This window comes from Protopterus annectens, chromosome 4.part1, assembly GCF_019279795.1.
Source record: "Protopterus annectens isolate FY-2018-M chromosome 4.part1, PAN1.0, whole genome shotgun sequence".
NCBI lineage: Eukaryota > Metazoa > Chordata > Ceratodontiformes > Protopteridae > Protopterus > Protopterus annectens.
The window spans coordinates 145,763,526-145,786,808 of NC_056734.1; the positions used below are offsets into that span (position 1 = coordinate 145,763,526).

Consider the following 23,283-nt stretch of genomic DNA (forward strand, 5'->3'; position numbering starts at 1 on the left):
GTGCATGTCTGACCTACTGAAATGGCTGATAATGCCATCTTGTTGTAGCATATTCCTCTAGATTCAGAGCCAGATCATGCTTCAACAGTATCCTGAGCAGGGTAATGAACCAGGCTCCCACAAGCCATTCCAATATCCCATTACTTGTCTGTCTCTCTCCCCATTTACCTTAAAACACAGTTCAAGTCTGTTAGTGTACATACTATTTTCTTATTTACTTTTACAATTATCACAGATATTTAGATTTTATGTAAAACTTTTATTTTAGACTTTACAGCAAAAACACTGGCAGACATTTTCTAAAAGAAATATGTTCACATCGAAAACAGACTTAACATGAGGAAGAGTAAACTTCTGTTCTCTTGAAACTCACATGTAGTGAAAATGCATTTGGCAACCCATTAATTTACAATAAATGGTGCTGGGATTCACAATCAAATAGTATATGGTGAAGCACTAATTATCATTTATGTGATGAGTACAAGAATTGAAAAGACAGATGTGTAGTGCATTTGCTAACAGCCTGAGACAGCTCAGTGGACACAAGTATCCGTTTTCAGGAGCAGCCCAGCAATACTGTCTGGTGAAGTAACTTTGCCAGAGTCACACAGAAGGCAAACAAAGGCCGAGGGAGTCAAACCCTGTACTACAGGAAGCAGCTCTTTGACAGCTCCCAGTCTTACTCATCTCCAGTAAGTGCTATACAAACTGTTGTTGCCCAAACATTTGTGCCTGTAAAAAAACAAGCTAAATTAAATTAATAGATTTCATGTTGTCTAATTTATCCACAGCTAAATAATAAATGCAAAGAACATGACTCATATGATAATGCTCCTGTTTACTGCAATCAGTTCTCTTCCTTTTATACCATAACTACTCTGGTTCATAGTTAGTTACTAGGCTTACAGTCCAAGGGACCATTAAAGAGCCAAGCACGTTTTCAATTGTTGCAAAGTAATTTCTAGTTAACTGATATGCTCAAGGCACACAGTAGGCAAATGAAAGCTAAGAGAATCAAACCCTGTACCACAGATGCTACACCTCATGACCTTAGCCCTCTGCACCTATTGCCCGACTAAAGTAAAATAGGAAAGAAAGACTTCAAATCCCACATACTTGATACAGGAAACAGCAGCATTAACCCACTATACGTTAATTCATGTGGAATAGTAGGATGGAGGAACCAAGTATTTATACAGACACACACATAGTTATGTCCATCAATTACAGTTTGTTCAAACTCACAAAGGGAGGTGAAATTGTTCAAACTCTGTACTTTTGACTACAGAAAGCAGTACATCAATCTTACACAACCTTAAGTGCCAGACAACTCCAAATCACTTAAGATGTTAACACAACAATAAATGTTGCAGGGGCATGCATTTTCTGAACAGTAAAAACTATGAAACTCTAATGACTGGCATTATTGACTGATTGTAAACCTAAGTAACTTTTAACTTTCAGTGATTTATCAGAAAATGCAGAAGTGTGTGAATGTCTTGCAGTTAGTGCAGAGAACTGAAGATCTAAGCTCTTAGTGAGCTGCTTCCTGTAGTCAAGGATGCAGCTTTGGATTCTTTTTATCTCCATTTGCTTACTGTGCGACTGTCAGCAAGTCACTTAAGCAGACAGGGCTTCTGATGCAAAATAAATCGACTGTCAGCAAGTCACTTAAGCAGACAGGGCTTCTGATGCAAAATAAATCGACTGTCAGCAAGTCACTTAAGCAGACAGGGCTTCTGATGCAAAATAAATCGACTGTCAGCAAGTCACTTAAGTAGACAGGGCTTCTGATGCAAAATAAATTTGTTTCTCCAACTGAGAACTCAAACTTGTAATGACTAGCATTAAAGATGGGCATCCTTTAGCATATGGAACACACACACACATACAAAACTGCTCCAGTTCCCCCAGTGCTTTCATTAGGTTACTGCGCAGTTCACCGTTCTCAAAGTAGCAGCACTTTTATACATTTACTGTTCATTCTCTAGCACCATTACTATTCTTAAAGTAGCAGCAGCACCAACCATCCTACAATGTCCAACGTAGCAGACCTTAGTAAGTCCCATGGAATGTGAAACATGAAAACTCTGCAAATCTGCTGCATGCTAAGGAACTCTGTTACTGCTGGCTGTAAAGTTTGTGTGTGCAGGGAGGTGGGGGGGTGGGTGGAACCTGTGCTTCCTCGTCCTTTACTGGTTGTGCTGCTCCTCGTCTGACTGTACATCGGAAAGAAAAGAGACTTTTTATTCTTGCACTATAGGTGTGAATAAGTTAATTAAAGCTAAATAATTAAATTATTTTGTTGGCTGGCCAGGGACCCTCCTGAAGCTGAGGGCCTGGATAGCCACCTGTTTCAATTTTATTATAATCAGCCACTTTCTACAATCCTAATAACTTATGCACTATTTCATTTTGTTTGTTAAGCTAGTTTTTTCACCCACCCTGTCAACTCTGTCATCCAGTTTGATCTGCCACCCATTCAGGAGCGGCCATAGGTCAACTGGTGCCCTAAGCAAAAGGGCTCCATGGTGCCCCCCCACACCCCCCAGTGCCCCCATCTTGGTCTACCTACACCAAATAAATACTGGAAAAGTGCCCCTGCTAGAGCGGAGCCCTAGGTGGCCACCTAGTTGGCCTTTGCCTAAAGCTGGCTATTCTGTCCTACTTAAAACCTCTTTACTCCTTTCCCATTATCCTAAATCTATCCCTTCATGGAGTGGACTTCCCAATTTACTGAAATAATAGATCCTTATATAGTTACTGATTCCTGGAAATGGGGAATAAGGAATCAGCAGAGCTGGGTGGAAGGCATGCAGAACCATCATTCTGCAATGGCCAGTCAGGATATCTAGTTAGGACAGTGATCTGAGTTATGGCTGTACGCATGACATGTACTACTGTATATCAAATTCTAGACATCTTGTCAACCCCCATTACTCTCTCGTCTTGCTGCTTGAAAGATCTATACTCATTACAAGAGATTATAGATAGTATCTCCCCCCAATAGGAGAGCTGGCCACCAACCATTATATCCTATTCCCCCATCCAGTTTTGATGACCTTGACTCATTTCTGATCATTGATCTTTGGTAACATGCAGGTGGGCACCTTGTCTCTGAGCTAGCATGCCAGCCTGCACTGTTGGATTTACTGTTCTTCCTCACCTTCCTTACCCTATACTCTCTGACCTTACCTGTTTACTATTTTTTGACATTCTTCTTTTATGTTATTTATAAAGATGTAAAAATGGGACTTTCGACTACATTCAAACACACTGATGAAAAAAGTCAGAATACTGATTGCACAGTCTTATAGCATCTGTTGGGCATTACTTATGATGAGCGCTTTCATCCCTACAACCTAGGACTTCATGAGAATACAATATAATACTACACAAACAAATGAAATATCCCTCCAATGCTCACTATAGATTGGTTAACACACCAATCACTTTCCTTAAAGGCTTTTTAAACACACCCATTTAAAAATAAAAAATACAAATGTGAAACACAGAATATAAAAATATAAAATATGTTTTTACTAATATAGAAACTTACCAAATATCAAATTCCATACTAGGAAATAAAATATTTGAAAAGTCTATCCTACAGTCTTCCAGCTTTTTCCTGCAACATAGGAACAATAGAAACATCATCTAATTGCCACTGAGTTTCCTTTTTCCTTAAATAATTTTTCCAATCACCCTGCCTGTGATCAATTTTAATAATTTCCAAAATGCTGAAAGTAAATTTACTAAACTCTACATACCAAGGAATGTTTATATAAAGCATTGCTCTTCTCCTTTTGATTGCTCATTTCATATAGATATTTGTATCCTAGTCCTCAGTGCACGTTCTGGTTTTCCTACTTAGCAGCAACTGGGCCAAGTATACTACTTAGCTCCCTGTTTGGAAAATAATTCTACTCCTAATGATGTTCCCAAGTGTTATTTCACTTCCCTGTTAATATATGTACACTGATTACAACTCCCATGATCAGATTACCTTTGTATGTGAACTTATGGCCTTGATTTTAGACAACAATTTTGTATTATTTGAAGGGGAATATTTTCAACAGGTAAAAGGTGTAGCATGGGGGCACTATGTGCCCCTGTGTATGCCAATGTTGTACTTCTTAGATGGGAAAATAGGTTTTTGTTTAACTACCCCTAATGGAATAATCTACAACTTTACATGAGATTTTTGGATGACCTGTTTATTTTATGGAAAGATCCTAGACAGGCGATTCAGGAATTTGTGCAGTATTTGAATAGTACCACTCAATATTTGGCATTTACTTACAATTTTGATGTTTCTAAAATTAATTATTTGGATACGACTATATCCCATTCAGGTTAAGGTTTTACGTCCAATATTTACCATAAAGAGACCTTTTGTAATTCTTATTTACATTTCTCTAGCAATCACCCTATAACACAGAAAAAGAGCCCGGTTAAGGGCCAAGCTATTTGAGTTGCTAGAATGACTTCTCACTTTGAAGATGTTAGGAATGAATTGGACATAGTGGGAAATATGTTTTGTGAAAGAGGGTACCCCAGAAAGTTGGTAGATCAGATTATTGAGGCAGTTTATAGCAAGTGGGGTGATTTATACAAGCCCCTGTTGAGTGTAGGCCTTGACATTACTGTGACCATGAATAATTCCCAGAATTTTGAGAAAGCCTGTGTATTACAATATAACCACCTTTCTGGAGAAATAAAAATGCATTTAGGAAGAACTGGGACATTTTTAGTGTGAACCCGGAAATCAGTAACACTTTGGGCAATGAGACATTTTTTATTAATAAAATGGGCATTCATTTTGAAAGGCTTCTGGAGTTTAAGACTGAGACTACTGGAGACCATAGGAGGGGTATCAGACCTTGTGGGAGCTGTAAAACCTGGCCCAGTGTGAAAAATGTAGTTGTTACTATGTAGGAAAAACAGAGAGTGCACTGAGGACTAGGATATACAAACATCTATATGAAATTAGCAGTCAAAAGGAGAACGATGCTTTATATAAACATTCCTTGGTATGTTGAGAGTTTAGTAAATTTGCTTTCGGCATTTTGGAAATTACTAAAATTGATCGGGGGGGTGATTGGAAAAATTATTTAAGGAAAAAGGAAACTCAGTGGCAGTTGAGGTTGGCTGCTATATTTCCCCCGGGTTTAAACAATGTTGTTTCTATTGTTCCTATGTTGCAGGAAAAAGCTGGAAGACTGTAGCATAGACTTTTCAAATCTTTTATTTCCTAATATGGAATTTGATATTTGAAAAGTTTCTATATTCGTAAAAAATGCTTTTTTATATTGTTTTATATTCTACAGTTCACATTTTTATTTCTTATTTTTAAATGGGAGTGTTTTAAAAAGCTTTTAAGGAAAGTGATCAGCTTGTTAATCAACCTATAGTGAGCACTGGAGAGATATTTAATTTGTTTGTGTAGTATTACATTGTATTCTGATGAAGTCCCTGCTTGTAGGGATGAAAGCACTCAATACTGGTATTGTGTTAAATAAAGGTGGTTTTTTTTTCATCTACCACCCCCATTCCAGTGCAGTTTTGTATATAGTTAGTTGGTCTTTCGCACTGCACCTTTTCTGGTTTTCATTACATATGATGACCTTCTCCCCCTCTAACTGCCCCCGATATTGCTATCTCCTCCCATTGCCTCTCCATCACCTACATCAGCTAGACAACTGCCAGAAAATAACTAAACCTGGCTTTCATAATCAAGGGAAAAAGGGGGAAGACTGCCAACAATGTGCCTCTGCTTGATCCACTTATACCATTATTCCTACAGTTTTTCGTGACTCATAAAATGGTTCAATTTGCATGAATTATATTGAAATCATTTTGTACACATCTTTGGGGATTACACTTTCTAGGAATAACAGTTTGCCATCTACAGTATTAAGAGTTTGTCTGTATTTTAAAATTCCCAGTTTTGTAGCTGGTTTCATCCTTAAACTAATACAGTATATGAGAGATGTACATACACAATTTCATTGGTGGAAAAATCTTGCCCACAAACAAAGTTGCCTTGAACACCCACTACATCCACCACACATAGTGTCCATCACACACATAGACCATCTTATGCTCAGGCATTAAAAAGGAATCTTCCTAAACCTCAAAGACTACCTCCTAAGCATACAAAAGCCAAATGGAAAAAAACTGCCAGCTTAGCAAATAAGGCCCAAAGGAACTAAAGGGGTTACTGCTCAATACTAGGAGACTTAACAAGAAACTCCACACCCTACAAGCTCTCCTCACTCAAGAGAATATAGATATCTGTGTTGTTACAGAGACATGGTTTAAAGCTACAGAATGTACTATGGCAGTGCGCTGCTTTATTCCATCAACTGCATAGACAGGGACAAAAGATGGTGGTATCTCATCCTGCATTAGCAACAAGTATACTTCAAGTTAAGTTAAACAGGATGATACCCTGGAGTTCATACGCAAGCAAATCACAATAGATGAAGTCCCTTGCTGTATCCTAGCAAGCAAAAGTCACCATCTCTGCCCCAACCTCATTCATAGACCTGCTGGATGTACTCACCATTCAGCCAAATGCCTTATTCATAGGAGAGTTTGACTACTCCTCTATAGATTTGGAAACATACAGTGCCTCCAACTTAAAGGCACAATCATTCCCAGACTTTATTAACACAAATACCCTTGGCCAGATAGTGCACACTCCAACCAGAGGTTCAAACCTCCTGGACCCAGTACTCACCAATATGGGCAAGTGTTGCACCCCCCCCCCCACCACCACCACCACCACGAGTCATGTCCTCACTGGTGAAGTCAGATCACAAAGCTGTCTCCTTCAAAATAATAATAAACATGGAAAACCCAGCAAAACCTGCAAAAGTTAAGAACTCCTCTAAAGCAAACTACATCCTATTAAAAGATAGTTTGTCAAAATTCAATGCCCCTCCAAACTCTGAGTTCACAGCAACCTATGTGGACTTGTTTACATTGTGGCTGATGTATCTACCAGAAGTAAGCCCAAAACAAATCCCAAATACAAACCACACTGGTGGAATCCTGACCTTAACACACTGCATAGCAAAAGGAAAAAAAGTCATGGCCAAAATCAGAAAGAGCAACTCTCATAATGACAGGAGCTCACTAATTAATCTAAACACAAAACAAAGAGGGCTAATTAAATACAACAAGGCCAAATATGAGATTTACGATAGCCTTTCAGACTAAAGACAGTCACAAGTCTTTCTACAGCTATGTCTGAAACCTAAAGGGTAACACAGCAGTATGCTGAATTGGTGGTAAAAGGCACCATTTTTACTGAGCAAAGTAACAGTGGATCTGCTGACTGACAAATCCAGCTCTGACAGAGGTTCCTCATCAAGAGAATCCACGGTATTAACACATCTGCCTACACAGATTACCTTAAATACCTGTCTCTATACTCAGTCTTCTACAGGTTATTGAGAGATGATCTTTGCCTAGCATATAAGACATCCTCAGATCCAGCTCTGATGGACCTTTTGCACATCTGCAAAATGAATAGCACCAGAAGCACTAGGTCCAAGAAATTAAACATGGCTTGTAACATAAATAGAACATGCTGGTGAGACAGATATGTGTCCCAAAGGATCCCCATGCTCTGGAATAGGCTGCCCATCCATTTGAAGCAGAGTCTGTTCCTGAAACTTTTCAAATGTAACCTTGACCATTGACTGCAAAATGGAAAATTCATTCCATTCTGAACCCCATGTCTCCCTAACTAACATACCCCCCACAACTAAACCTTTAGTAACCTCCTAACTAAAATACCCCCTTCCTTAGACATCCATATTAATTGGGGACAACATTGGGTTGGATTACATGGCTAGGCTTATAAAGGCTCTGGTGGTCATTTGCCTAGTATACACATATGAACCTGTGAACCTATAAATACAGCTGGCCTCACAAATCCATTATCACTATGGCGGAATCAGTTCAGAACAGCATACATTTGCTATGTATTCCCTGGAGCACTAGCAGTTATAATTTGAATTAAAAATAATTGTTTACATTACTAGATTTTTCTCTAATTGCCAGTTACTAAAGAGTTTTATTTCACTATATGTTATTTTCTATTCCTTTGCATTTTCTGATCATTGTACTACGTTTGATTTCATTGAAGTAAACAGTGAATAAAATTGCCAGAGCTGTTCTATTACATCTGGTAAGATCCATGTCACTCTTTGTGTAAAAATGCAATAATTTCACTTCTACTAACATTGAGAAATTATCCAGAGACATGGTACAACTTTCTGATTGCATGGACCTGCATCTTTTACTATGATAGTCATCCCCGCTCCACAAAGGAGAAGTGACTACAGACCCTGCAAACTATCACCCCATTAGCCTGACAAGTCTGATATGCAAAGCTATGGAATGCATCATGATGGACCTAATAAACAAGGATATAAGGAATCTCCAAACTCTGGATCCTACACAGTTTGGTTTTGTGAAGGGTAGATCATGCCTGCTCAACCTGGTTGACTTCTTTGAGTCAGTCACCAGAGCTGTGGATGAAGGCAAGGTGATTCATACAGCCTACCTCAATCTGGTCAAGGCTTTCGATACCATTCCCCACTCAGGGATTATAGAAAAACTCACTAAGCTAGGCATCAATCCCTATATCACTAGGTGGGTTGCAAACTGGCTCACAGGTAGAACCCACAGTGTGAAAGTTGCTGACTCCAAGTCAGACTGACGACCAGTCATGAGTGGAGTCCGACAGGGTTCGATCCTGGATCCTCTCTTGTTTGGTATTTACTTCTCTGAAGTCCAGGCCAACATGAAGGGACTCTGGCTGACAAAGTTTGCAGATGATTGCAAGTTAGGAGCCATAATTAACTCCCCAAATGATGACATCCTACAGAGAGGCCTCACTGAGACCAACAACTGATGTCAGAACCAAGATCAATGCCAAAAAATGTGTTGTCATCCCCTTTGGGAAAAATCCAGCTGCCATGAATTACCGCGTTGATGGTAGTCCACTGATCACAGAAGGCATCATAAGAGATCTGGGAACACAGGTTTAGAGCAACCTCTCTTTTGACCACCACATTGCCACTGTGGTCAGAAATTCCTTCTATGTGGCACATCTCATTACTAATGATTTTGCTTCCAGGAAGAAAGAAGTCATTGTCTCCCTCTACTCTTCCCTCATTAGGCCAATCATTGAGTACAATGCCCCATTTGGCATGTACCTCACTAGACACCTACAACAACTGGAGAGGCCACAAAAGTACCTCATAAAAAGGATCCTAGGCCTTAAACACTTGTCCTATATGGATAGACTCAAAAAAAATCCAACTTTTCTCTGTCTCATATCGCCTACTTAGAGGCAATCTCTGCTTGACTTACAAAGCCATGTCTGACCCAGCTCTGTTAGAAATGCTACATCTAAAGAAATCCCAATCCCTCCACACTACATGCTCCAGAGACCTCAACCTCATTACCACAATCAACAGAACAAGCTGGAGGGACAGGTTCATAACCCAGAGACTGCCCATGCTATTGAATACACTTCCCATACATGTCAAGAGGAGTGCCTCACTAGCCCTCTTCAAGAGAAATCTTGATGAGTGGATGGGAAATAGAAATAAACCCCTGGGATCACTCCAGTGGCTCCACTTGACAGAGGCCCTGAGAACTAAGGTCGGGTGGCATGATGCCAGGGTAATTCTATGGGCTAGGCTTGTAAAGGCTCCTGGGCCATTAGCCTAGTACACACCTATGAACCTATGAACGTAAAAGACAATATGTGGGAGTAATATTGTGCTTGATGGTCAGCTTTTGCATGTAGCATAAGAACTGTATGCATATATATGTATTACTCTGGTAGTACATTTATGTAAAAAGATTTTAAGACAGTTCCTTTGCTAGAATTCGTTTTTATATGCTGTGAGCTTAAAACTTTGACATCTTATCACATGGTAGTAGGGGTTATATGCAAAGCAGTTGTTTACTACATGGCTAACTTTTATAATTCTGGTTCTGCTTAAATTAGAGCTCTTAAGTGTTATGAGACTGATATACCTTATTCTATTGTTAATGCATGTCTAGTATATTTGGTGATAGGTAAGACATTTGTTACAAGTAGTGCCAATGTGACGTGTCAATCTACTAAAGATATGGGAAAAAGAGAAATGTCATGACTGGTACAAGGCATACTATGTGACATTATTTTTGGCAAGCAGTGATCTTTGCTGGAAACTATTTAATTATTATCTAGGCAAATCTATAAGTTTTCATTTTGCTGTAGCTCCTAAAGCAGTTTTCCTTAAACTGCCTTGTTGACTTTTTAGTTCTTAAATGATACTTTGATTTTCACTGAATTGGCTCCAAATAATATGCCATAATTTCTTTATTCAGGTGAAAAGGGAAATGTGGGTTTTCCAGGCAGACCAGGACAAAATGGCATTGATGGGTTCAAGGGACCACAGGGTGAAAAAGGTGTTTCAAATGGCCCAGGACCACAAGGTAAAATATATATGCCTGTAATGATTTAACAGTAACAGTCAATGCACTGGTGTTATATGTGATTTTGAAAGTTCATCACACAGCTCAAGGAACCATGCTCTCAGTGAAACGTATGGTAGTAATGTTTCTGTAACAAATATTATAACAAATCTGATGTATGTTTTATATTTTTCTCACAGTCACAAAATGAAGATAGACTGCATTGTCAGACAAATTGAAGAAATCCTAATTTTTCTGTGTCTCATTATTTGCTTTCTTTTCCCCACTCATTTAATCATTTCTAGAATAAGTAATCAGAATGATGTAATAAAGTTGAACAGATATGTTTGCCAGGCAGTGTCCCCATTGTAAATTTAAGATCAAAGAGTGTGAGTACATGATTAGTGCAAATCGATACTACGTCTGAAACTGCGGTATTTTCAAGAATTCCTCCTTCTCTGAGGTGCAGAAGTCCTGGAGTTAGATTATATAAGTAGGGGGTATTAAAGGGTGCAGTTAGAATCTGCTGGTGTATGGAAGAAGCTTCGGTAATTATATTATGCATATTACAGAATGTATTACAATCTCTAAGTGCTGAAGTGTTATGTGTATACCCTACAAGGTAACTTTCTAATGACAGTGCTTCAGAAACAGTAGAGTACAGAAGCCGTATGACGTGAAAAAATGCTTAACTGGTGAGAAGTTTGGCAAACAAACAATTAATCATTGCTCAACAAAATTGTTTCTGACTGGATATTTAGACTATCAATACTTGATGTTGTGTTTACCAAACTGCAGCCTGTTCCTGAATTTCAGAACAACATAACTGGAATATGGCATATCTCCTCGTAGTTCAGTGAACCAGTGGACATTTTACCTAATGAAAGTTCACTGAGGAGAACACAGCAAAATATGTCATAATGAAAATGTTTATTTAATTTTTGGAAACCTGGTAGGCAGACAAAGTCATTGTACCATTTTCAGCCATGACTCAGTCACAGTACAAAAAATTAGAAACATTAAATATTAAATAGAATGGATATTGCTCTTAAAAATAAAGACGTAATGCAGTTGTACATACAGCACTAATTACAGCTGATAATAAGTGCAGATCTTTACAGAACTAGATGTAAAATCATACACTGGCACATTCTACTAATACAATATTCATATCCTTGTAAATGTTTTTTTCTGGTGTTAGTACCATATGTACATACTAGCAGTCAACTAACTGTCATTTCAAGGGAAACTGTTCAGTTGTTTCAACAATGTATGCACACACAATAAATATACACAATGTTTACAATGCACTTAATGGAGTAAGCAGGAGCTGGTTGCATATTTGAGTGAATAAATAGGTTTTAAGAAAAGAGGAGACACCTAAGTTTACAGATTATGCTTTAGCGGCTGACACTTTCAAAAGCCCTTGTGCAGTAAATAGACAAGCCCCCTACAGGTGATCAGACTTTTAAAACTTTGACTTTCATAAGGCCAAGATCATATGATCGAAATTTTAAAAGCTTGAACGTTCTGAACAGAGATCTGCATACAGTGCGGAAGGGGAAGATTTTGCTTTTCCTCACTGTAGTGCAATCTCGGAGTTGGAATATTTAAATAGCAGGGAGTGTGGGGTGCGGGGGGGCTTGCCCCCTGCTAAAAACGTTCAGGGTAATTTTTTTTCTTTCTTTAATCAAGTGTTTGAACTTTTAAAAGTTCAATCATATGGTCTCAGCCATACGAAAGTTGAACTTTTAAAAGTTTGATCATCTGTAGTAGACCCCAGTAGACATACTTCCTGTCAGATGGCCTTTGTCAATGGCTAAGAAGTGTTCATCTGTGACAGTGATTGTCATAGTGAATGAGTATGTTATTCCCTGTTCTAAACTCATGTAGGAGGTCTGTTAGTAACCTGTACCTATTAAAGTGATCAGATAGCTGCTTAAATGTTATTTGTCCAAAGATTTTTGTTAAAGGACACAATACATAGATTGATCTGTAGCCCTGCATTTGGGAAACATTTTTTCATGTGTAAAGGAAGAATTAGTAAGCATTTCTGCTGGGATGAAACAATACAGTTTTTATAGAAAGAATGTAAATATGGCTAAGATGTCTGACAATGCACTATGCTGTTTGATCGAGAAAATTTAGGTGGATAATAAATTATTTCATCTTTCTGTTACTATTTTTTATTTTTTGAAGTAGATCGATAGGGGGTTTAATTCTGCTAGGACTGTTTGTTATGAATTGTTGGTAGGAGTTAGAGGAAGGGGCATTTTGAGGAAGGCTGATGTATTTTGGAGAAGATGAGATGAAATTCATGAACAATTCTGCATCCAAGAACTTAGTATTGAATGAGTTATGAAAGTAGGTTTCATCAATAATAACTTTCCAAACCATTTTGGGCTGTGATACCATGATGCCATTTTATGCAGTTTGTTTCAAAGGTAAGATTAATTTGGTGCTTTAGTTTGTTGCTTCCATTATTTTCTGAATGTTATAGATAATAACAAAGTAATAACTACTGGAGAGATGCCAAATATATTAGACCAAATCTCCTCATTTGCTTAACCAGGGATAGACAACCTTCATCCCTGGTTTATCCTACTATGTAAAAAACATGTTCTGTTTACCTTAGTGTCCCTGTAAAAATTATGTCTCACCAAAAATGTCATGACCTCACAATGGACAATTGCCAGAGCTATATCAGGTCTTAAAACATCAAATCTTGGCACTACTAATGACTTCAGAACCATCTCAATTCTCACTACCCTGGGTAAAAAAAATATTAAAAAAATAATTTAAGACCAGTCAGCCAGTCACATCCTAAACCACAGAATACTTGCACATCAACAACATGGATTCTGAACTGGCTGACGTCCCATGGCAGCTCTTTAGACACTTGCAGGCAATATATTAATATGGAAGGATAAAGGACACCTAACTTAAGTAAATATTTCTTGATCTGTCTAAAGCCTTCAGCACAACAGACCACTGTCTTTTACTTACATCCCTTCCCTCAGCCAGCAACAGCCCACAAGCCACCATGTGATGTAAAGACTTTTTTCCTGACAGATATTTCATATTATTAATAGGATCCACACTGTCCAGCTGCCCCTGTTATTACAATGCACCCATAAGTCTCCATTCAATCCCCCATATTCTTCTCCCTTTTTGTCAACAACTTCCAACATGATACCCACCCACTTAAAGTAATTATACACTCAGATGGTAGCCGAAAGACACAACAACAACAACAACATGGTATGGTCATCTTTAGGTCAGGCCCCTCTCCATCTACTATGAAAAAAATGGTGGAACAAGACCTGGCCACTCTCAGTACATTGCTGCTTTCACACAACCTAACCTTTAATGTTAAAAATACCCAAACCATATTTTTGGTACTTCACAAAATACACAAAGCACTGCAACTCCTGCTCCATCTCCTGTATCCAAAAAGACATGCTAAAGATACCTTAGTATTTGATTAGGTCTCTCTCATAATGTCCACTATCATATTCAGGACACACAATCAAAAGCAAATCAAGTAGTCTTTTAGAAAATGTCCCATTTTTCTCTGTCTTCCAGCAAGGAGTGACATAGGAAGAGAAGTCCTACTCTCACAACTGGAGCATGGACTCCCTCTTATTGCATCCATATCACAGCAAAATCATACTTAGCTTCAGTGCAGGTTCTGTACCCTTTAGTCCAAAAAGGGAACATGATTGCCTTACATTAACAAAAGCCAGATTGCATCTCATACCCAAAATAACTACACTCTTATCGGGAGCCCTAATATTGAACTCATAACAAGAGAAAGCTTTCCCTTCTTTTGCTCAAAGAAATCCAGAGAACACTAACTCCATAAAAACTCAGTTAGATACTTGTCTGACTCAGCAGTAACTCCATATAAACTCCATTAGATACCCATCTGAGTCAGCACTAACTCCACAAAAACTCAATTAGATACCCGTCTGAATCAGCCCTGTAGCTGCACACTCCACTAACTAAGCTGAAGTGCACTGAGCACACATTTCCATTCTTGCTACTAAAATCTGGAAAACCATACCCCATAATATAGCATCAGGACTGTCTGTCAGAAACTTCAGGAAGAAGCTGAAACACTACCTCTGCTAACAAGCACACTGTAAATGTTTCATAAATACTTCCATTACATAATCCACCAATCTCCCGTCCTCCATGTATGGGCTGCAAATTACTTCACCCCTAGTCACTGCTTCAACATCATCAGCTAACATCATCTCCTTTACTTATGACCTAAACACAATAACTATATGGAAGTCACTATCCCACCTCTACTATATATCTCTAATGGGCCATTTCAGTAGTCTTTTCAGTAGTGCTACATGCCTATGGGACTGCACCCTCCTACTCCCTGTAATTCCTCCTTTACCAATCCTGTTACAGTGCTCTTTAAAAACACACCTCAAACTGTAATAAACTGTCCTGTCAAACCCTTTGCTTAACTTTTGCTCTAAACTTCCTTTCTGATTTCCCTTCTCCTAATGCTGATACTTAGACATTCTTTATCCTTAATTAACTATGTAGACTCAGTACAACCCACACGCTGTCTCACTGGCCTAACACCTACTTTTCATTTTTATATTGCTTTACTTGACTGTCACTGTTTGCTCCATCTCGACCGGAGGACTGCATTAGGCATTCATCTCATACCAGCACTTTATATTTCTCAGCAGAAGCATGCTGCCCATTGTTGTTGTTGTTGTTTATCTTTCGGCTTTTCCCAGTTAGGGGTCGCCACAGTGGAACTCTGGTCCACTAATGATTGGCTGTAGATTTTCACGAACGCCAAGGTGTCAGCTCGACATCCAACCTTCAATGAAGGCATGCCCATTCACGCATGTCTTTCGAATGCCCATCCAACCGCTGGGAGGACATGCAGACTCCACACAGAAGGCACTCCCCGCACTTCAGCCGAGAATCAAATGGGAAAACATCTTGCTGTGAGGCAACAACGCTACCGCTGTAATGATCAGAAACATGCTCACAACACTAAATTATATTTTCAAGTGTATGCAATCCTACAAACTGTAAACATAATGCAGATAAATTTGCAATTTTCATGTGTTACTCTTAGTTTTGCTTGCTTTAAATCTTGATGAATAAATAAATTCATACATTGTTACTAGTTTCCTTCAATTTTCTAAGCCATGTTCCTTTCTTTAAGTTTTGATTTTATACCAGGGAAATCAGATGCACTAGTGCAGTTTTATTCTCTTAACAGGGATTTGTTTATTCATCTGTGATGCTCTTAAGAATGGATTTAAATATGTCAAGAGCAGTGGTGAGGTCATGGTAATATAAGGGGACCGATATCTTTTGGCAGCTCATCTTCAAGAGAGACCTTTAGACTTATGAAAAGTTATGTGTGTACAAATTATTATAGCTGGTGTCTAAGGAGCTTTAAAGGAAAGATAGGCTTGGGTTGTTTGATGTTCACTTTATTCGCTAAGGACCACTGATGTGAGTAAATTTTCTGTGGGTGAGTATTTATCATTAGATAGGCTATAGAGCATTGATTACTGTTGGGATTTGGTCTTGTAGGAAAATTAATTAACTGTGGCAAATTTATGATGGACTGAAGATCGGACACCTGGCCTCTTTTTGGTCATAGAAGAGCAGTATTGAAGTCTGACTAGATGAGAATATTTCTGTATTTTTTTTAAGTTTTAGGATGTCCTACAGGGTGTGTTCTGGTACTGCAAGACTAGAGGGCTATGGCTATACACCACTGCAGTGGCTATTTTGGCTGTGCAGGTAATGGTGTCATCTGTTATCATCCAATTATGGATATGCCCATTTAGGGTAAATTATGTCCTATCAGAGTGCTTTGTATTTTAGGGTGTTTTTAATTAACAAGATCATGCCTCCTCCTATTTTTGAGCGATGCCTATTATTCAGGAAAATATAAGAGTTTTCACTGATAAAGGTTTAAGGGTAATTGCTTTTTAACCACGTTTCAGTCATAGCAACACTGTGGAATATGCTCAGGAATCCAAGTCACTAAAGAATCAGCTTTGTTTCTAATGCTATGGGCATTTAACTGGTATGCATTAAAATTAATTTTTATTTTTTTTTGTTATTTTAGGACTTGTTATGGTTGGCAGAGTTATTACCTGAGGTGGTGATTAGGTTGCTGAAGAGAGGGAGGGGGATGGGTGGGTAGAATGCTATCTGGTATGTTGCAATGAGTGTTAGTCAGCTGGTTGCAGATGTTTTTTTTTTCTCCTAAAATGAGCAGCTTGAGTATGGACTAGTATAACATAAATAGCAATTATTTAATCCATTTTGGGAGAAGTTTAGAAGAAGAAACTGTTCTGAATGTAGCAGAAGAAGTTTAGAGAATACATAGAATGTTTGTTAACAAGAGTTTACCTAGTGATAGGTATAGAGTGATGTAAAGAGATCTACCCCCATTATAAATTAATTTGGGAATGGAAATTAAATGATTTAGTAGTCTGGGGGGTTAAGTGAAGATTTAGGGTATGTGCCTAGTTGGGGAAGTGCTGTGTGATCAATAGAAAACTAAAGAACAGCATAATAAAAGAGAGAAAGTGAAATTATCATAAACAGTGTGTATTAGGAATCATTATGGGAGAGTAAGTAACAAGAGCTGGAGATGATGGATCTAGGAAGAGTAACAATAGGTGGATAATAGATATCCAAAATAATTTGCATTAAGGGAATAAGAGTGAGTTTTTGGAAAAGTGGTACACTTAGTGGTGAAAAGGCTGAATGTTGGCTGGTGCTAAATATAAGTAAGAGACACAGTCAAAGGCCAGTGAAATAGGAGGTTGGATTGTCAGCTATAGCCAAAAGACTGTGAGAGCCTTTGAGCTATTCTACAGGATGTCGGGTTGCAGGGGAAAGATGACAGAGTTCTGGGTTGAGATGGTGATCAAACACTAGCAAACATCCCAAGACAGAAGCAAACATGAAGAAAGGGGCAGCCAAAACAGGAACAGTAGGACAGGCTAAACATTGTACAAAATAGATGGGGGAGGTCTAGCACGTCAGATTTTAGAGGTGGGTTGAAAAACAGATTAAGGGGAAGGAAAACTACCTCAGGATTTATTGCAGACAGCTTCTCTTTATCACTTTCACAGCTACAATATTCCCTAGATTGGAATTTAGGTGGATAATATAGTCTAGTCTCTGTGTCAATGACTTTATCTCTTTACAGAAGCAAGTCCTACTTGGCTGATCCAGAAGGGAAAGAGAAGTGCCCCTTTTAGTATGTCCTCATAGCCTAATCTTGATCTGTTATGCTGGGGGGCAATACTGCTAGTTTCACTTAGCTCTGTTTTGCAAATCATGCAAGTAAAATAAAAAGGCAAACATTAAGAGCCTAACTCAAAGCAATGTTTTAAAGAATAGCAGTCAAATGTGCATTATCTGCATCACAAAGCAAAATAGGTCAGCATTTCAAATATTTATGAAGGTCAACAGTCAACATCTCTTATGCAACACAGGTGGGTTAGATAAGGAATGCCTCAGGAATCCACTAATAATGACTGTATGAATTAGCTATATCAAAGAACTAGATTTATATGTATGCCTGATTCCTTGTCAATGTTTGCAGTACCATACACACAGTTTAATAATTACGAATTTTTTACAATGGTAAGTTAAATGGCCATGTGAAATAGTAAAAAACTCTTTGAAGTGCTTAAGCAGTTCATGTTTATGCTGTAGCCAAGTCCTGCACACCATTTACAATGTAAGGTTCAACCATTGTAAAGTTAAGTTGGGATCTCTTTACAGTGGAAACCTCTGTATGTGAGCTAGTATTTTGATAAAATGTTAGCTGGAAGCTAATAATCAGTTTATGTAGGCCACATCTAACAGGGGAACCTCTGCACATCTTGGCAAACCCAATATTTAGAGAAGCTGTTATTACTCATCACTGATTGTTGCAAAAGTGCTCATAAAGTCCTATTAGACACACAGTGGAGAACACAGAGTGTATTAGTAGCACTAATAAATATGATGGATAATGTAGGATTTTAAGGCTTTTAGCATAAAAGTAGAAAAGATGTTTACCATAAGTGTCACTGTACCCCCCCCCCCCCAGTATCCTTCCCAGTATTACCAGCTCCAGCGATTTGTTTACAAATATAACTAGATCAACTTACTGAGGGGAGAACCATGAAGACTATTTAATGCAAGGCAGCAATTACTGCCAACAAATCCACATGTAGAAAGTGTTTCGATTCTATCTAGGGAAGAGTATCCTAAGCTTGCCGTAGTGGATGTATGCCTAAGGAATGCTGCTACTCCTGCAGAGCATTGTCTGTCTACATAGTGTCTTAATGTGGCTGCAAAGGATCTAGCTACATCAGTAACAACCAAAACCAAACAATCCCAGCTGCTGCCTTAGTTTGAGCCACACTCTGGAGCTACCTTTACAGTTCATTTAGGCATCACATTAACATTGATGGTACTAATTACCAACTACTAATTTACCATTAATTAGAATTCAGAAGCTAAACAATTTCATAAGTTTTTCAGTAAAGTTCAGTGCATTACAATGACAAAATTACAACATCAACAATAAGACAATGCAGTGCATTAGAAACACTGCAATCACAACAACATCAGGGGGGCAATTCAAAAGTAACACCTTTGTTATTCCAGGGTTTATATACTTTACTATTGAACGATGCAGCTATTATCAACACAACGCATGTGTTAGCAGAATTGGGAGTTAGATAATCCGGTACAGTAACCTGAGGTGGCCAAGACTAAATCCTGGCTAGAAGAAGAGGAATATAACAAGGTGGAGATAAGCACCAGGAATGAGATTTACTGAGGTGAAACAAACCATAGCAGGGGTAAAGGGAGAAGAACAGTGTGGGTCTATTTCTGGTCAGTCAAAAGGATTAAGAATAGGATAGTCAGAGAGACTGCATAAAGGAGTAAATTTTCACCAGTGTGAGACCAGTAAAAAAAAAGTGTTTGTCAGTAGGTTGATGGGATCCTGAACATTCTGAACATTTAGTAGTAGCCAAACTACCATAATGTTAGAGTTTATATCCAACTCCAAAGATTTATTACTTGCACTTGCTTCAGAGAGTGACCAATACATGTTAAGGTCACTACATTGATTACAAATGTGAATACTGACCAATCATAGAGATTATTCTTTGTCTTATTTGAATAGTAGTGATACTGACATTAGTGACAGGCCTGCTTTTTAAAGTAAAACGCTATCCCTAGATTGGCTTTGAGAAACAACATATGTCCGCTGCATAAAGACCTTTGACATAATGAGCATACAAAGTTTTTGGTGCAATATCTTGATAATGCAGGATTCTTTCGACAAATAGGGAAGTAAGGAAATTGGTCCTAAGAACCCTGGAAGCTGTGTACAATGTCTCATTTATAGAGTTGCTTATTAAAGAATGAATGAAATATCCCATATTGAGGGTACAATTGCTTGGGGAAGGAGAGTGGAAGTGAACTAGGGAACTGGAGACCAGAGGTTTTATCCTTTATTCTGTAGAAAGTAATAGAGAACATAGTTTTGTTTGCTCGCTTAGTAAGAAATAACATTGAGAGCAATGACTAAAGTATGTGGTTCTTTGATAAAAAACACCTCTGCAAAAATATAAGTGGTCAGGATTAATAAATCAAATTCTGCCAAATATATCTGCTGTCTGGATGTTGTGTGAGCTCCATGGTTGCCACAAATCAAATGTATTTCTTCATATAAAGCATCATGACCTCAGAATTGATTTATTATAGGTTCATAGATTCATACTAGGCTATCTGCCAAGGGCATTTATAAGCCTAGCCAGAATGTGTTTGGCTTTCGCCACCCATTTTAAATTAATTTTGCTATGCCCTTTTTTTGAGGTTAGTATACTGTGCCTCTGTCTAACAGTGACACAGAAGTCATACCCGGGGTAAACCTACAATCTCCCATCCACTCATCAAGATTCCTCTTGAAGAGAGTCAATGAGGGACTCTGCCTAACCTGGACTGGGATTTTATTCCAGAGCGAAGGGAGCCTCTGGGTTATGAATCTGTCCCTCCAGCATGTCCTATTTATTTCAGTGCTGAGGTTCAAGTCTCTCGAGCGTGTAGCTCGACAGGATTTGGATTTTCTGAGGTGCAGCATGTCCATTAATTCCAGGTTGGACATGGCTTTATACGTCAGGCACGGATCGCCTCTGAACATGCAGTATGCCACTGAGTAGAGCTGGAGTTTCTTTAACCGGGCAGCATATGGCATCTGTTTGAGCCCTTTGATCCTCTTGGTGAGGTACTTTTGGGGTTTTCCAGTTGCTGCAGGTGTCTGGTAAGGTACATCCCAAAAGGGGCATTGTACTCAATTATGGGCCTGATGAGGGATGAGTAAAGAGGCACAATGACCTCCCCTGATCTAGATGTGAATCCCTTCATGATTAGGTGGGCTATATAAAATGTTTTTCTAACCACTTTGGCCACGTGGTTGTCAAATGAGAGATTGCTATCAACTTGGGTCCCCAGGTCCCTAATTACTTCTTCTGTACTTAATGGATTGCCACCTATGTGGTAATTTGTGGGCACTTTGTTTTTGCCAAAGGGGATGACTATACACTTTTTAGCATTTAGCTTGAGGCCATGGCTCTGGCACCAGTTGTCTGTTTCTATGAGGCCCTTTTGGAGGATGCTTGTGTCGGCTGGAGTCTCGATTATGGCCCAGTTTGCAGTCATCTGCGAACTTGGTCAGCCACAGTCCTTCTGTGTTGGCCTGTACCTCCGAGAAATATATACTGAACAAGAGAGGTCCCAGGACTGAGCCTTGTGGGATGCCACTTGTAACTGGTTTGGAGTCTGACATGGCTCCAGCAATTCTAACCATGTGGGTTCTGTCCTTGAGCCAGTTTGCAACCCATCTAGTGACATAGGGGTTTATATTTAAGCTGGTGAGCTTATCTATAATGCCCGAGTGGGGTATTGTATCGAAGGCTTTTGCGAGGTCCAGGTAGGCTGTGTGGACCACCTTCCCCTTGTCAATGGCCTTGGTGACTGTTTCAAAGAAATCAACCAGGTTTAAGAGGTAGGATCTGCCCTTAACAAAGCCGAACTGGGTAGGATCCAGTGTCTGTAGGTCCCCAATATCTTTATTTATGAGGTCCATGATTATCCTTTCCATAGCTTTGCAGACCAAGCTATTCAGGCTTATGGGGCGATAGTTTCCAGGATCCGTTGAGGCACCACCTTTGTGGAGAGGGACCACAGTTGCTGTACACCACTCTTTGGGTACATATCCTGTAGTAAGGCTGAGATTGAACAATAGTTTTATGTTTGGGTTTAGCTCTTCTTGGAGTTCATGTAGGATGCAGCCCGGGACACCGTCTGGTCCCATTGATGCTGTGTTTTTTGCTTTGGAGAGGGCGGCTCTTACCTGAGCATCCGAGATGTCAGGGGGGCAGCACTCTGCTGGAATAGATATTTGCCCTTTTGTTGGGAGGGGGAGAAGTTTGCGCTGAACCTGTCAGCTAGGATGTTGGCAATGTCTGTGGGTTCAGTGTATTTTTTGTCATTTTGGACTAATTCTGAGCATATCTGGGAATTACCACCCAGGTTCCTAACATAACTAAAGAAAGCCTTGTGATTATCCTTAGTGTCCTGTGCAAATTTTTCTCTCGAAGCTGGCCTTAGACGATTTTATGAGTGCCCGTAGTTTTTTGCTAATACTGATCAGAGATGCCTTCCCTTTTTGGAATTTTGCTCTATCATTTAGTAGCTTCCTCTTTCTATTGTATAGCTTGTTTATGGCTGGGGTCCACCAGACAGGATGTCTGCCTTTGGAGGATTGGGTCTTGGTTTTATTTGGGATCGCATGATCCATGCATTCCTGAAGGTGTTCACAGAATGCGTTTATAAAGGATTCTGCGGTCTGGGCCGTATTTTCCACAGGCCTGGGGGCTTTGAAGGATTCCACCTCAGTTTTGAGGAGTGTGAAATTTGCTTTAGAGAAGTTTTTCACTGTGGTTTTCTGGGCAGGGGGTGGTGTTGGGATGTGAACATCCAGTGAGATTAGTTTATGGTCTGATCTTACCAGTGAGGGATACGCTTGTGGTCTGGAGCATAGAGTCCCCATGTTAGTGATGATCAGGTCCAGTATGTTTTCCCCTCTTGTGGGAGTGGGAACAAGTTGTTCCATAGCATTTGAGTTTATAAATTCTAGGAACCTTTGGGCTAGATTGTTGGAGCTAGAGTAATGCTCCCAGTCTATGTTTGGGTAGTTGAAGTCGCCCAATATAATGGTGTTTGGAGAGACCTTTATATTTTCCAGTGTTCTCATGAAGGCTGAGTGGGGTTCCTGGGTTAGGGAAGTTAACTGTTATATGAGTTTTGCATCTTAAAAGTACAGTTTGTGTGGTATTTGTCACATGTATAAAATAGAGAATAAAGATCAGGTCACTGAACATAGACATGTTTTTTATGTGTTTGACAAATGGATTTTAAAAGAAAAATCATCTGTGAAGGAGAACCCCAAGAAGTGAATCTTAGAATGTATTTTGAAAAACTTGCTAGAGTTCTGATCTGTGACCTGATCATGATTCTTTATAATACATAGAGAGTTTTAGCTGATGTGATGTGTTAGCAGTTTAAAATAAAAAAGTGCAGAAGTACGCAAATTTAAAGCTAGTATAACATACTTTAGCACTGTCAGCTATTAGAAAAAACATAGATTATCAACCAACAGTTTTAAAGGCTGTTAGACACTTCACTCTCCCACACATTTATTTTTGTGCA

At 39.0% G+C, this 23,283-nt stretch overlaps 1 protein-coding gene across 1 annotated transcript in view; it reads left to right on the forward strand.

Annotated features, from left to right (window-relative positions):
* LOC122801189 (collagen alpha-4(IV) chain-like) overlaps positions 1-23,283 on the forward strand; it is a 1,621,248-nt gene that overhangs the window by 1,083,484 nt on the left and 514,481 nt on the right. Inside the window, exon 28 of the mRNA XM_044070748.1 lies at positions 10,405-10,512. Within this exon, the coding sequence (XP_043926683.1) occupies positions 10,405-10,512 (108 nt within the window). The remainder of the gene's footprint in view (positions 1-10,404; positions 10,513-23,283) is intronic.